The sequence below is a fragment of the Heloderma suspectum genome, chromosome Z (assembly GCF_057233095.1).
Source record: "Heloderma suspectum isolate Gila_16-S chromosome Z, 16-S_ref, whole genome shotgun sequence".
Classification (NCBI taxonomy): Eukaryota; Metazoa; Chordata; class Lepidosauria; order Squamata; family Helodermatidae; genus Heloderma; species Heloderma suspectum.
This window is the reverse complement of record NC_139476.1, coordinates 4,045,771-4,062,124: the sequence shown is the minus strand read 5'-3', so window position 1 is coordinate 4,062,124 and position 16,354 is coordinate 4,045,771. Positions and strand designations below refer to the sequence as shown.

The 16,354-nt window shown below is 47.5% G+C and overlaps 1 protein-coding gene across 3 annotated transcripts in view; it reads right to left on the bottom strand.

The window, feature by feature from the left end:
- The window catches only part of MPND (MPN domain containing), a 26,753-nt gene extending 10,399 nt beyond the window's left edge, over positions 1 to 16,354 (bottom strand). For 2 of the 3 annotated variants that reach the window (XM_084825949.1, XM_084825948.1), the window contains exons 1-7: positions 16,295 to 16,354; positions 15,807 to 15,919; positions 10,604 to 10,815; positions 9,378 to 9,608; positions 8,178 to 8,337; positions 6,562 to 6,637; positions 158 to 254 (exon numbers count right to left, since the gene is read on the bottom strand). In XM_084825949.1, the coding sequence (XP_084682075.1) occupies positions 158 to 254; positions 6,562 to 6,637; positions 8,178 to 8,337; positions 9,378 to 9,608; positions 10,604 to 10,815; positions 15,807 to 15,816 (786 nt within the window). In that variant the 5' untranslated portion in view covers positions 15,817 to 15,919; positions 16,295 to 16,354. Of the gene's footprint in view, positions 1 to 157; positions 255 to 6,561; positions 6,638 to 8,177; positions 8,338 to 9,377; positions 9,609 to 10,603; positions 10,816 to 15,806; positions 16,228 to 16,294 lie in introns of those variants that run through there. The other variant, XM_084825950.1, reaches the window with a different exon arrangement.

Genomic DNA, 16,354 nt, shown 5'->3' with positions numbered 1-16,354 from the left:
TGGCAATGTAGAACCTGCAGATTCAAGAGCAACCTACCGCTTATTAGACTCTAGGGCTAATAACGGAGGTGGGATGGGAAGGAAGCTTGTGGGATTACAAGGAACCCCTGGCTGCCCCTTACTGAGGGGCAGAAGGGAACACTTAAGCAGTACTTACCAGGAGCAGAAGAACGTTGCTAGAGATGGCGACATTAAAAGGCTGGAATTTGTTAAGGGCTGTGAAAGATGTCACTTCCACCAAGGTGTGGGGATTCCTAAATGCAGATAGGGGGGAAATATCCTGCAATCATGAGGACTAGAAGCATTAAAACAACAACAATAATGAATAGAATGAAATGGCTCTTAAAGACATCTCAAGCCAGCAGTTGTCCTCACATCTGGTAGCGGCAAATCCCATAAACACATAATGCCTTTCAGGAGTTGCCCCATACTTGTTGAAAATCCTTGAAAGGTGGTCCCAGAGAGGAAGGCCAGGATCTCTTCCCCATCGTCCCAGAATGCAGGACCTGGAATAATGGGCTCAAGTGACAGGAAGCCAGATTCCGGCTGAACATCAGGAGAAACTTCCTGCCTGTTAGAGCAATACGACAATGGAGCCCATGACCTGGGGAGGTGGTGGGCTCTCCCACATGGAGGCATGTAAGACGAGGCCGGACAGCCATCTGTCAGGGATGCTCTGACTTGGATTCCTGCATTGAGCAGGGGGTGGACTAGGTGGTCCTATAGGCCCCTTCCAACCCGACTATTCTAGGATTCTAGGATCCCCCCACCCAAAGGGTACTGGCCAGATGGAGGGTGTTTTTGTTTGAAGTTTTTCCTTCTGAAGTATTGTTTACACAGGCCAAGAGGCCAAAGAGCAGGCCCCATACTACAAACTGCTTTTGAAAGACCCCTCAATATGAAAAGGAGTTTGCCACGTGGCAAGGGAGAAGCTGCAGTTTGAGAAGGAAAGGAAAGGAAAGGAAAGGAAAGGAAAGGAAAGGAAAGGAAAGGAAAGGAAAGGTTCCTCCTGTGCAAGCACCAGGTCATTGCTGATCCCCAGAGAGATGCTGCTTGCGCTGGCGTATTTATTTATTTATTTATTTATTTATTTATTTATTTATATACCGCCCAATAGCCAAAGCTCTCTGGGCGGTTCACAAAAATTAAAACCAAACAACACACAATAAAACAATTTAAAATATATAGAACATTAAAACCACAATATAACAATACAACCACAACAAAACCTAGCAGCAGTACAGGAGTTTAAAATACAGATTTAAAACAGCAAAGATAAAAATTTAGAAAGCTAAAATGCTAAAATGCCTGGGAAAATAAAAAGGTCTTCACCTGGCGCCGAAAGGAGTACAATGTAGGCGCCAGGCGAACCTCACTAGGGAGCTCATTCCAGAGCCGGGGTGCCACAGCACCGGGGTGCCACAGCAGAAAAAGCCCTCCTCCTAGTAGCCACCCGCCTCACTTCCTTTGGCAGGGGCTCACGGAGAAGGGCCGCTGACGATGATCTTAAGGTCCGGGCAGGCTCATATGGGAGGAGGCCATCCTTCAGGTAACCTGGCCCCAAGCCGTTAAGGGCTCTGAATGTTAACACCAGCACTTTGAATCGGGCCCGGAAATGGACTGGCAGCCAGTGCAGCTGGAAAAGTACTGGCGTAATATGAGCTCGCAGGCCAGTCCCTGTTAACAATCTTGCTGCCCTATTTTGGACTGAAGTTTCCGGACCGTTTTCAAAGGCAGCCCCACATATAACGCATTGCAGTAATCCAGACGAGAAGTTATCAGAGCATGGATAACTGTAGCTAGGCTATCTCTGTCCAGATAAGGGCGTAGTTGGTATACCAGCCTAAGCTGATAAAAAGTGCTCCGTGCCACTGAGTTCACCTGTGCCTCAAGTGACAGTTCTGGATCCGAGAGCACCCCCAAACTACAAACCTGATCCTTTAGGGGGAGTGCAACCCCCTCCAGAACAGGTTGAATATCACCTAGCCGGGCAGACGAACCACCCACTAACAGTACCTCCGTCTTGTCTGGATTGAGTTTCAGTTTATTGGCCCTCATCCAGTCCATTACCGTGCCCAGGCCCTGATTCAGAACAGCCACTGCCTCACCTGGTTTTGATGAGAAAGAGAGGTAGAGCTGGGTGTCATCTGCATATTGATGGCACCTCAGCCCACACCTCCGGATGACCTCCCCCAGCGGTTTCATGTAGATGTTAAACAGCATGGGGGATAAAACAGAGCCCTATGGAACCCCAAGGCACAATTGCCATGGCACAGAGCAATAATCCCCCAGCACCACCTTCTGGAATTGGCCATCCAAGTCGGAGTGGAACCACTGTAGTGCAGTGCCTCCAACTCCTAACCCAGACAACCTATCCAGAAGGATACCATGGTCGATGGTATCGAAAGCCGCTGAGAGGTCCAGGAGAATCACCAGGGTCGCACTCCCCCTGTCCCTCTCCCAGCAGAGGTCATCCCACAGGGTGACCAAGGCAGTTTCCGTTCCAAAACCAGGCCTGAAGCCCGATTGAAATGGATCTAGATAATCCGTTTCATTCAAGAGTGCCTGGAGCTCTCCTACAACCACCCACTCAAGCACCTTGCCCAGGAAGGGGATGTTGGCCACTGGCCTATAATTGTTAACATCCGCTGGGTCCAGGTTAGGCTTTTTCAGGAGTGGTCTAATTACTGCCTCTTTTAAAGCAGCAGGCACCACTCCCTCTCTCAAGGAGGAATTTACAACCTCCTGGACCCAGCCGGACAACCCCTCCTTGTTTGATTTAATAAGCCATGAAGGGCAAGGGTCAAGCACACAAGTGGTCGATCGGACTTGGCCAAGCACCTTGTCCGCATCCTCAGGCCTCAGTAACTGAAACCCATCCAATAAAACTGGACCAGACGGTGCCCTGAACGCCTCTACCAATGGAACTGCATTAATGGTGGTGTCCAATTCATGACGAATCTGAGCGACTTTATCCTCAAAGTGCCGTGCAAACTCGTCGCAGCGTGCTACCGAGGGTTCCACCGTCTCTCTCCCTGGCCCAGAATGTAAGAGGCCGCAAACCACTCGGAAAAGCTCCGCCGGACGACACTGAGAAGATGCAATGCTGGTGGAAAAGAACTGCCTCTTTGCCACCCTCACCGCCACAGAGTAGGCTCGGTAGTGGGCTCTTACCTGTGTTCGGTCAGACTCAGCACGAGTTTTCCTCCACCTGCGTTCCAGCCGTCTCCCCTCTTGCTTCATTGCCCTCAGCTCAGGTGTATACCAAGGAGCTGGCCGGGCTCTGCTCAGAGGGAGAGGGCGCTTGGGCGCGATCGTGTCAACCGCCCGAGTCGTCTCTGCATTCCACAGAGCGACCTGGGCTTCGACAGGAGCACCAGCAGGAAAATCCCCCAGAGCCCTCTGGAATCCATCGGAATCCATTAATCTCCGGGGGCGGACCATTTTAATAGGTCCCCCACCCTTGCAGAGGGGAAAGGCCGCCAGGAGTCTAAACCTCAGCAGGAAGTGATCTGACCATGACAAAGGGACAGATGTTAATTCCTCCACTTTCAGATCACCATCCTCCTGCCCAGTCGAGAAAACCAGATCAAGCGTGTGTCCTTTTGTATGCGTTGGGCCGATGACATGTTGGGACAGCCCCATGGTTGTCATGGAGGCCATGAAGTCCTGAGCCGCCCCGGATACAGCGGCCTCGGCATGGAAGTTGAGATCCCCCAGGACCATCATCCTGGGGGTCCTCAACACCAAGTCCGAGACCACCTCCGTCAGCTCAGGCAGGGAGTCCGATGGGCAGCGGGGTGGGCGGTACACCAACAGAATCCCTAATCTGTCCCGGGTACCCAACACAAGGTACAGACACTCAAGATCTGCGCTCGAATGAGCAGGAAGCCTGGAGAGGGAGATTGAATTCCTATAGACCACGGCAACCCCCCCTCCCCGGCCCTCCAGTCGGTGTTGGTGCTGCACCGAATACCCAGGAGGGCACAGCTGGGAGAGAGTGACCCCTCCCAGTTCCCCCACCCAGGTCTCAGTAATACATGCCAGGTCAGCCCCTTTTCATGGCAGACTGTAGCGGGGTGGTTTGCCATGGCCTTCCCCAGTCGTGACTACCTTTCCCCTAGCAAGCTGGGTACCCATTTTACCAACCTCGGAAGGATGGAGGTCTGAGTCGACCTGAGCCAGCTACCTGGGACCCAACTTCCGCTTGGATCGAACTCAGGTCGTGGGGAGAGTTTCGGTTGCAATACTGCCGCCTACCACTCTGCGCCACACGAGGCTCGAGTTTGAGAAACACATACCCAAATCTCCCCTCAGGCAGGGAGATCTAGCACGGAATCCCAGCCATAGATATTTATTTTTTATAGTATTGTATCCAAAATCTGTTGGGTGCTATTTCAGTAAACTCTTCCCCTGGTAAGTCTCTTTCTCCCTGGTTTCTCCCCACCCACTCAAACCCACTCTCCTGACTTTCTTTGAAATGTGCCTTAGCCTTGAGGACTAGAACCCTGCTTTTTTTGTATAAAGATAAACAAATGCCAGTATCGTCAACAAAGGAGAGTCCACCACTTTTTGAGGTGGTCTGTTACACTTTCAAGAAGCTCATACTATCGAGATATTTTCCCTGATGTTTAGCCAAAATCCACTTTCTTTGTAAGTTGGACCCGTTGGTTCAGGTCCTTCCTCCTGGAGCAACAGAGACCAAATATGCTCCATCATCTATCAATGTGGATCCCTTCCAATATTTTAAGGTGGCCACCATTTTGTTTTTTAATCATCTCTTCTCTAGGCTAAATGTACCCAAATCCATCAACCTTTCCTCTCCCCTCCCCTCACCATTTTTGTCATCCTCCTTTATTTATTTATATGTCAGTTTGCTTGTTTATTCTTTTATTTTATATCCTGCCTTTCTGTCACAAATGGCGTTCAAAGTGGCTGACAATAATAAAATACAGGTTAAAAAACAAAATCTTAATGTTGTCTGTCTCCACCTAAAATCATTCTTAGGCCACCTTTAAAAGTGGAACCCTCTCATAGCAGCATACAAGACTAAAACACACACACACACAAAGCAGATACAATAAGAATCCATAAAAACGACTTCAATAAGATCCATAAAAATGGAGAATTACCCATTAAAATCAATAAAAAACACATCCTACCAATAGAAAAACACAACAGCCTAGTCTTACTGGAAGGTAAGCAAAAACAGGTGGGTCTTCAGAGCTTTCCTGAAGACCTGCAAAGGAGGGGCCTCAGGAACCCCTAATGGAAGTGATTCCAGACATGCAGGGCCACCACCGAAAAGGCCCTCTCCCTCGTACTCACCAGCCTAATCACCCTTGGCAGCAGGCAAGTGAGTAGGGAGTCTGTTGATGACCTCAGAGTATGGGTAGGTTGGTACAGGAGAAGGTGGTCCTTCAAGGAACTTGGGCCCAAACCATTTCAGGCTTTAATTAAAACATACCAACCAGACAAATCAATGGACCCACAAGCATATTACAAAAATCAAAATTCCCATCTTGTTTCTTTAGACAGGGCATGTTAACTGCAAGGAACACAGTTTGGCTGCCCATCAAAACAGATACAGAAAAATAAACAATCGTTTTATCTTCCCAATGAAACGATAAAATATCCAAAAGTTGTTGTTCAATTTACCATAGTTTACCATTGTTTGTTGCAAGACACATCTTGAACTGTATTCATTTTGTTTATGGTTGGTACCCTTTGCATTATTGAGAAGCAGTTTGGATATTGTTAATAGAGACTGTGTCCATAGTACTACTATGTCTATATCAAGTGTCGTTTAAATACAATCTTCTAATGTTTATTATTGTTATACAGAGATTTTTGAACTCAATTTGTGTATGGTTGATACTACACCTTGTTGCATTCTTAAGATGCAATAGGCCCAATGTTAATTAGAGATCTTTTTTTTTTTTTTTTGGTGACACTTATATACGGCTATCATAAACTCCTCAGCGGTTCACAATAAATCCTCAGCGCTTCAAAAATCTGGTGTATTTATATGCAAAAAGGGGCAAAATCTTGTGTATTTACATGCAGAAGCGAGATTTTTGGGGTGTACATTTACAGTAAAAGGTTTATATTTTTAAATCTGAGTGTGCAATATTGCTTTTTGGTATATACGTCACTTGTGGGTCCATTGATTTGCTTGTCTGGTATTTCACATTGAGGGTCCACCTTCTGCTTCCTTAGGGCTGGCCCTTCCATGAGGCAGGGTGCGGCTGTCGCCTCAGGCAGCAGCTTTTCGGTGCCATAAAAGGGCAGCAAATTATTAGTTACTTACTTTGTTATTATTTTCTTTCTACTTCCAGGGATGGAGAGGTGCTTATGGGATGTTCTGCCTCATGTACCAAAATATCTTAGCTGGCTTTGGGTTCTATGTACCTTGACTTGGATGGCTGGGAGAGGCTATTTGTTGCTCTGCCTCAGGCAACAAAATGTTTTGAGCCAGCCCTGTCCTTGTTTCATAGTTAATTAAAACATAACATAACAACAGATCTAAAAAAAACACATTATACACAGGATAAAGAATACCTGGAGGAGTCCCGACTGCCCAAGCTGCAATAACGGACCGGGACGCGGTTCCTGCAGTCCGGTCTCTTGCTGTTGTCTGGAAAAAAGGAGAAAAGAATCTACCTGTCCTCACTGAGAAAACGGATCCACAAAACGGCAAAAAATAAATCACTGACTTTTCCTTCAGATTAACATTTTTATTCGCTGCTTATAGTTTTTATTGACTTCAAGAAACGTTTCTCCATCCTACTTTATCTTTCAAAAGAGGAAATGATGGAGGTAAAAAAAAAGGAAAGATCAGAGCAATTCCTATGCTTTGAATCCGAGGACAATCTTTGGGTGTTATAGACAAGGATGCAATCCCAGGGTAAGAAGGGTTCCCGATCGGCCTGTTTTTAATAGCAGCAAAGTTCCAAATTGCAGCAAAATGGGAAAATAAAATGTGTTCTCCTATCCAAGGATGGTATGACAAGCTACAGGAAACATTAGCTGTGGATACGATCCTACATCAGTAAAAAAAGCTACAGCTAGTCTCAATTTTAATGGTGATTTCATAGGAAAATGGTGCATTTCTAAATGTAATCAACTAGGTTAACTGGAAATGCAAAAGACAACTCAGATTATTTTCAATGGATTCTGAGGCTGCAGTCTGATACACACTGACTGGGGAGTATGTCCCATTGAAGTGAATGGGGCTCACTTCTGAGCAGAGAGTGATTAAAGGATCCTATATACTAAAAGCAAACATACTGTCTGAGTGGGGATCCAGATGTATCCAAAACAATACCGTGCATGCAGAGGAGGGAGGGATCAGCAGGTTTGTGGGGGCAGGGTGGGGGCAAAGTTTGTAGAAGAACAAAAAAGGGCATAGCTGACTAGAGACCCTGGAAAGTAAACGCCAGTAAGAGTAGACCAGCAGTGCGGAATTTATTTCAGCCCAGAGGGCTGGATTCCATTTCGGAGAAGCGCTTGGGGGCTGCATTCCAGTGGTGGGCGGAGCCTAAGGCAAACGGGGTGGGGGCCATGTTACGGGATGGAGGTGAAATGCAAAAAAAAATCCAGTATATTTTAGCTAATAGTCTTCCTGCAGTAACTAGGCTTAGGAGAGGCATTTCAACCTCTTGGAATGGGGGAAAAATGCAAAAAAACCAGCCCCCCCCCCCCAAGAACTGGTGGTTTGGGAAAGGGGGTGGGAACAGAGGAAGGGGGTATGGCCAGATTTGCCCCCCCAAGGCCTGAAATTCCCCACCTATAGAGCAGACAACTCTGGACTAAACTGACCAATCGTCTGACCCCGTGTAAGGCCAGCGTGGCGCAGTGGTTAAAGTGTTGGGCTGGGACTCGGGCAACCCAGGTTCTAGTCCCCACTCGGCCATGGAAGCTCACTGGGTGACTTTGGGCCAGTCACAGACTCTCAGCCCAACCCACCTCACAGGGTTGTTGTTGTGAGGATGAAATGGAGAGGAGGGGGATAACGTAAGCCGCCTTGGGATCCTTGCAAGAGGAAGAAAGCCGGGATAGAAATGTAATAATAAATAAAGAAAAATGTAACAATAAAAGGCTGTTTCCTCTGTAATGGGGCAAAACAATTTGGGCCAATCCAGATGGCGCCAAGCCTTGCAACATCATACGATTACCTGCACCGTGCAGCTCCGCGAGGCTTTTCGCTTGCTGCCTCCTGGTCTTCTCATCCAGTTTCTTGGCCAATGCGGACTCGGAGAGGGATGACTTAAGTCCCTTGGATTCCTCTTCCTCCTCTTCTACCAGCTCTTCCTCTTCCCCTTCGCTCACCAAACTCTGTGGGGGAAGAGGAGAGACACACAAAAGGAGTCAAAGCTGAGATTTCTCCAGCGCCTCCGATGCCTTCATTTGTGCCAAACCTCCCCCAGGTCCAGCCGCGGAACCTGCTTGGAAGACCTGGATTTTTTATTATTACGTTTGTATCCCACCTTTTGGTCCTCTTGAAAGGACACCAAGGCAGCTCACACAGTCCTCCTGCTATCCTCACAACAACCCTGTGAGGCAGGTTAGGCTGAGGGTAAGGGACCGGCCACAAGTCACCCAGTGAGCTTCGTGGCCAAATGGGGATTAGAACCCAGGTCTCCCAGGTCCCCGTCCAGCACTCTAACCACATGGACTCTCCATTTGACAGTTGTTGTTCTGTTGTTGTTGTTATTATTGTTGTTGTTGTTGTTACATTTATTTATGCCCCGCCTTTTTCCCAGTACTGGGACACAAGGCGGCTTACAAAAATTAAAACATATACACTTAAAACATATGAAAATATACAAAAGTTAAAATATAAATTACACAACAATACAATTAAAATTATATTAAAACAGCATTTTAGCAGCTTACCCCCAGGTGCCAACTATGTCCCAAAGGCCTGCTGGAAGAAGAATGTTTTAGCCTGCCTCCGGAAACACATCAAGGAGGGAGCCGTCCTAGCCTCCCTGGGAAGGGTGTTCCACAGCCGCGGGGCAGCCACCGAGAAGGCCCTCTCCCAGGTTCCCACCAAACGTGCCAGTGACAGTGGTGGGACTGAGAGAAGGACCTCCCCAGAAGATCTCAGGGCACAGGCAGGTTCATAAGGGAGGATATGGTCTTTCAGATAACCAGTTATAGCACCGGCCTACCTGATAGGGCTGTTGTGAGGATAACTGAGATAACACATGCAAATGTCCCACAGGGGATGCAGGGAGGAGAGAGACACCCACAGCAACAGTCAAAGCTGAGAGTTCTCCACCAACTCCATTTGTGCCAAACTTCTGTCAGGTCGTTACACAGATGGACTATGCAAAGCAATAATCAGGGGAGAAGTGGCAGGGGGAACTCACCTCCTCTGCAGGGGGAGCGTTGGGCTGGTACTTCTTTAACCAGACGGCTTTATACTGGTCTAACTTCTGGCCCTTGTACTTGACCGAGGCCCACCCGCAGCCAGACTTCTTGGCCGGGTTGACCAGCTTTTTGCAGTACGTCGCCCAGGCGCTGGGGGAGTTGAAGACCTGTCCCGTCTCTTGCCAAACAATCTTCCCGTCTGTCAGCAGGTCGCCCAAGAACTTCTTTCCCTGGGGCAAATGAGAGAGAAGAGGTAAAACTAAGCCATGGGTGCCTGCGAGTGTGTGTGTGTGTGTGTGTGTGTGTGAGAGAGAGAGAGAGAGAGAGATGCCTCCGTTCTCTACAGCACCTTCACATCTGGGCCTACGCTAGTTATTATTCCTGTTCCCCCTGTTCAGGCTGTGAGGAAAAAGAGGAAGAGGAGGATATGGTAGGCTACCCTGGGATTTCAGTCAGCAAGCTACAGTCTCCAGGAGAGCTTATGACAGTTTGACTGGCATGAAACTGATACAAGTTCATCATTCCCTCTATTTCCGATGCCCAGGCGGTGAGTGCCAAGTTCCTTAAGTAGCCAAAGCAGCACTACCCACGTGCAAGAAGGAGGGATCACCAGGCTGGAGTGAACTCCGAGGTTTGCAGAAGTTTTAAGGAATAAAACCCCAAGGGAGGGGAACACCCCAAACTGCCCAATGTGGACTGAACACGTTAAGTCTATGGAGCGTTCAGTGACTACTTTGCAGGGTAGGGAAAGCTGGGTGGAATGGGGAATGGAATGGAGTATCCTGGAACTGGGAAGGAACACCCCATACTGCAACATGTTGCAGATCACACTCATCATCCAAGTAAATTCACAGAGTGGCTTCCAAAAGAAACAGAAATACAATACAATGTTAAAACCACAAAATTAATACAACAATATTTCAAAGCAGCAGTCCTTAAAAAGAGGAGAACAAAAGAAGTGCGAGAGCACAAATGGAATGAAATTCTCGTACAACCCCCAAAAATGCGATTCCATCAATGACCAGACAACAGACCAAAAGATGTCTGACCATCCTGAGATGGGAAATAAGAGGCTATTGAAAGCTTCTGCTTTTGATTCTAAAGAGAAGGTCTCCCCTCAAGCCATTAGTCCGGGGGAGAAAATTACAAAGCGCCACCGCTTTGGCAAATCCCACCAGGACCGGACGTGCAAAGCAGCGAAGCGTGGCAGGAGGGTCTCTCTCACCAGATAGTAGATGGAGAGCACCCCTTCTCCCGGCTCGATCAGCCCATCCTTGAGAAGCACCCGCAAAGTGATCCCCCGGCGTGTCAGGATGCAACAGCCTCGTCCTCCTGGGATGAATTTCCCCACGCTCTCCGGGTCCTCCAGGCTGGCTTCCAGCTCCTCCTCGTCCTCTTCCATGCACTCATCGCCCCCGAGAGATTCTGCATCCAGCGCTGAGAAGGTAAACAAAAACAGAGTGAACTGGACCAGGGGGGACAGGGGGGAGATGAGGGTGGAAGAAAAAGTAAGGCAATTATATTTTAATTTTGTTTAACTGCTTTCCACACAATAGCAACTTGGAGAGGGAATTGTGAATTACAGAGGCTTCCTGCCCAGACCTGGTTTATCTGGTGCAAAATTCAGCATCTTGGTTCCCGTTCCTTTTTTCTTGCTATTTTTAAGCCTCAGGATTCTAGCCCTCATAAATGCAGAGATCTGCTTAGAAAGGAGCAGGCGAGAAATCTGGGGAGAAGCTCAGAAGGCGGAATAGCGCTCGTGGGCATTGGGCAGGGTTTCCTTTTTGTGATTGTTGTTGTTCAGTCGTTCAGTCGTGTCCGACTCTTCGTGACCCCGTGGACCGTAGCACGCCAGGCCTTCCTGTCCTGCGCTCTCTCCCGGAGCGTGCTCAAGTTCATGTTCATTGCATCGGTGATGCTATCTAGCCATCTCATCCTCTGCCGTCCCCTTCTCCTCTTGCCTTCAGTCTTTCCCAGCATCAGGGTCTTTTCCAGGGAGTTTTCTCTTTGCATTACGTGGCCAAAATATTGGAGCTTCAGCTTCATTATCTGTCCTTCCAATGAGCACTCAGGGTTGATTTCCTTTAGGATGGACTGATTGGACCTCCTTGCAGTCCAGGGGACTCGTAAGAGTCTTCTCCAGCACCACAGTTCGAAAGCATCAATTCTTCGGCGCTCAGCCTTCCTTATAGTCCCGCTCTCACAGCCATACGTTGCTACTGGGAAAACCATAGCTTTGATTAGACGGACCTTTGTCGGCAAGGTGATGTCTCTGCTTCTTACTATGCTGTCTAGGTTTGCCATAGCTTTCCTCCCAAGGAGCAAGCGTCTTTTAATTTCAGGGCTACAGTCACCGTCTGCGGTGATCTTGGAGCCCAAGAAAGTAAAATCTGTCACTGCTTCCATTTCTTTCCCTTCTATATGCCAGGAAGTGATGGGGCCAGATGCCATGATCTTCGTTTTTTTAATGTTGAGTTTCAGACCAGCTTTTGCACTCTCCACTTTCACCCTCACCAAGAAGCTCTTTAGATCCTCTTCACTTTCTGCCATTAGGGTAGTATCGTCTGCGTATCTAAGGTTGTTGATAATTCTCCCAGCAATCTTAATTCCGACCTGTGATTCATCCAACCCGGAGTTTCTCATGATGTACTCGGCATATAAGTTAAATAAGCAGGGTAACAGTATGCAGCCTTGTCGTACTCCTTTCCCAATTTGGAACCAATCAGTTGTTCCATGTCCGGTTCTTACTGTTGCTTCTTGGCCCTCGTACAAGTTTCTAAGGAGACAGGTAAGGTGGTCTGGTACTCCCATCACTTTAAGAATTTGCCACAGTTTGTTGTGATCCACACAATCAAAGGCTTTAGCGTAGTCAATGAAGCAGAAATAGATGTTTTACTGGAATTCTCTTGCTTTCTCCATGATCCAGCGAATGTTGGCGATTTGATCTCTAGTGCCTCTGCCACTTCGGAACCCCGCTTGTACTTCCGGTAGTTCTCAGTTCACATACTACTGAAGCCCAGCTTGCTTTTCCCTTCCCTTGTTTCCTCAGCTACTTGTAAAGCCTCGTCAGACAGCCACTTTTCTTTCTTGCATTTCTTTTTCTTTGGAATGGATTGAGTTGCTGCCTCCTGAACAATGTTACGGACCTCCGTCCATAGTTCCTCAGGCACTCCGTCTCTCAGGTCTAATCCCTGAAATCTATTCCTCACCTCCACTGTATATTCATAAGGGATATGATTTAGGTCATACCTGAATGGGTTAGTGGTTTTCCCTACGTTCTTTAATTTAAGCCAAAATTTTGCAAGAAGTAGCTCATGATCTGAGCCACAGTCAGCTCCAGGTCTTAGTTTTTACTGACCGTATAGAGCTTCTCCATCTTTGGCTGCAAAGGACATAATCAATCTGATTTCGATATTGACCACCTGGTGATGTCCATGTGTACAGTCGCTTCTTGTGCTGTTGGAAAAGAGTGTTTGCTATGATCAGCGTATTCTCTTGGCAAAACTCTATTAGCCTTTGTCCTGTTTCATTTTGTACACCAAGGCCATGCCTGCCTGTTATCCCGGTGATTTCTTGACTTCCTACTTTAGCATTCCAATCCCCTATGATGAAGAGGACATCTTTTTCGGGTGTTAGTTCTAGAAGGTGTTGTAGGTCTTCATAGAACCGATCAACCTCAGCTTCTTCGGCATCAGTGGTTGGGGCATAGACTTGAATTACTGTGATGTTGAATGGTTTGCCTTGGATTCGTACTGAGATCATTCTGTCGTTTTTGAGATTGTGCCCCAGTACTGCTTTTCCCACCCTTTTGTTGACTATGAGTGCTATTCTATTTCTTCTATGGGATTCCTGCCCACAGTATAAGATACGATGGTCACCTGAATTAAATTCGCCCATGCCTGTCCATTTTAGTTCGCTGATTCCCAAGATGTCGATGTTCAATCTTGCCATCTCACGCTTGACCACCTCCAGCATGCCTTGATTCATTGATCTTACATTCCAGGTTCCTAAACAATATTGTTCTTTACAGCATCAGACTTTCTTCTCACCACCAGACACATCCACAGCTGAGTGTCCTTTCGGCTTTGGCCCAGCCGCTTCACTCTTTCTGGCGCTACTTGGAAATCTCCTCTGCTCTTCCCCAGTAGTATACTGGACGCCTTCCGACCTGAGGGGCTCATCTTCCGGCGTCATCTCTTTTAGCCTTGTGATACATTCCATGGGGTTTTCTTGGCAGGAATACTGGAGTGGGTTGCCATTTCCTTCTCCAGCGGACCACATTTTGTCAGAACTCTCCGCCATGACCTGTCCGTCTTGGGTGGCCCTGCACGGCACAGCTTATGGCTTCACTGAGTTACGCAAGCCCCTTCGCCACAACAAGGCAGTGATCCATGAAGGGGCCTTTTTGTGACCCCCCCCCCTAATTTTTGCTTTTAGAACAGAAGAAGGGAGCATGGTTTAGGCTCAAATTGGGAGAGTCTGGAGTGTGTAGATTTCATAAAGGTCCCCACGAGCTCCCCCCCCTTAAAGAAGTACTGTGAGAGAGGGGGGAGGGGAGAAAAAGGTTGGGGGGCTGACACCTTGGGTCAACTCTGCCTCTCTGCTTAGGAGGTACTGGGCTCACAGCCTAGATGGAACCAACATCCCACCCACCCCCTGCCCCACAGTCTCTTGATTCTGAAGCAACCTGCACATGTTCAGAGGTTCTCTCACCAGTCTCCCTTGATCAGCTCCCGCTGCCTGCCTGTGCTTCAGAGACACACAAAAACACATCAACAACATTTTGTTTCCCAGTGCAATCTGATGCATGTCTTACTCAGATGTACGTCTCACTCAGTTGAATGGGACTTACTCTCCGGTAAATGTGTATAGGACTGAAGCTTTATTCTTTTCTGTCATGTAAATTGCCCCTCTTGGGGGTAGGGTGGGGGTGGAAATATGACTGTAGGGTGATTTAAAAAAAAAAAAAACCTTTCTGAAAAAATAACAACAGAGGATGTAGATAGACAGACAAGTAGGTGCAGGATAGATGGACTGATAGATAGATGGATGAAGGGTATAGATAGATGCAGAATGAAGAATAGATGCAAGATGTAGGGAGATAATAGATAGATGCAGGATGTAAACAGGTAGACAGACAGACAGACAGACAGACCTAGATAGATAGATAGATAGATAGATGCAGATAGATAGATAGATAGATAGATATAGATAGATAGATAGATAGATGCAGATAAATAGAAGGATAGATAGAGGCAGATAGATAGATAGATAGATAGATAGATGCAGATAGATGATAGATAGATAGATAGATAGATGCAGATAAATAGATGCAGATAGATAGAAGGATAGATAGAGGCAGATAGATAAATAGATAGATGCAGATAGATAGATAGATAGATAGATAGATGCAGATAGATGATAGAGATAGATAGATAGATAGATAGATGCAGATAGATGATTGATAGATAGATAGATAGATAGATGCAGATAGATAGATAGATAGATAGATGCAGATAGATAGAAGGATAGATAAAGGCAGATAGATAGATAGATGCAGATAGATGATAGATAGATAGATAGATAGATGCAGATAGATAGAAGGATAGAGGCATATAGATAGATGATAGATAGATAGAGATAGATAGATAGATAGATAGATGCAGATAGATAGATGCAGATAGATAGAAGGATAGATAGAGGCAGATAGATAAATAGATAGATGCAGATAGATAGATAGATAGATAGATCCAGATAGATGATAGAGATAGATAGATAGATAGATAGATGCAGATAGATGATTGATAGATAGATAGATAGATGCAGATAGATAGATAGATAGATAGATGCAGATAGATAGAAGGATAGATAAAGGCAGATAGATAGATAGATGCAGATAGATGATAGATAGATAGATAGATAGATGCAGATAGATAGAAGGATAGAGGCATATAGATAGATAGATAGATAGATAGATGATAGACAGATGGACAGATGGACAGACAGACAGATGCAGGAGATAGATGATAGATGCAGGGGAGAAACAGACAGATGGATAGATGCAGAAGGCACACAGACAGATAGCTGGATGACAGATGCAGGGTGTAGCTAGATAAGAGAGAGAGATGCTGCGTTTGCAGGTCGGCGAGTGCTGGGCTGGGCCAGGCGCTGCAGGGACCCAGCACAGCAGCAACATCACCCTTCCTCCTTGCGACCCGTTCAGCCTCCCCCGCCGCGCTCCCCGGGCCTTTTAGCCCTCTGCAGGTGCTCAGAGGCGCTCTCTGCTTCCCCGCAGGATCCCGTTTGGGAGCTGCAGCTCCCTGGGGGCTGGCTCGGGAGCCGGCTGCGGGGCTGAGCCGTCTAGACACGGAGTGGAGGGGGGCGTGGAGGCGGGCGGGGGGCATCCCTCCCTCCCGCTGCGCCGGTACCTGCAGCCATGGCGGCCCCCTGCTCGCTTTACCCCGGCCTGGGCGGCTCCATTCCTCCGCTGCTGCGCCGAGCTCCGCTGCGCTGCGCTGCGCTCCCCCGCCGGTTGCCGGAGCTGCGGGCAGGGAGAGAAGGAGAAGGAGAGGAGAGGGCGGGGAAGGAAGGGAGACAAAGGGAAAGGGGGGAGGGAGAGAGGGAGGGGAAAGGCAAGGACGGGGGGGGAACGAGGGAGGGGGAAACGGAGGAGGAGGAGGGGAGAAGAAAAGAGGGAGGGAGAAAAGGCAAAAAAAGAGGAGGAGGGGGGAGAGGAGAGAAGTAGGGAGGGGAGGAAGAAAAGGCAAAAGAGGAAGGGAAGAAAGAAAAAGGAGGAAGAAAAATAAAAAGGGGGGAGAAGGAAAGAGGGGGGAGGAAGATAAAAAACCTATGGTAATCCCCAACTCTATATTACAATTAATTAGTGAAAATAAATTAAAACAGGATGCTAGAGTACATCAGCCTTTGGTCTGATTCAGCCTGGCTCGCCTTATGTTTTTTTTCTTTCTTCCTGTCT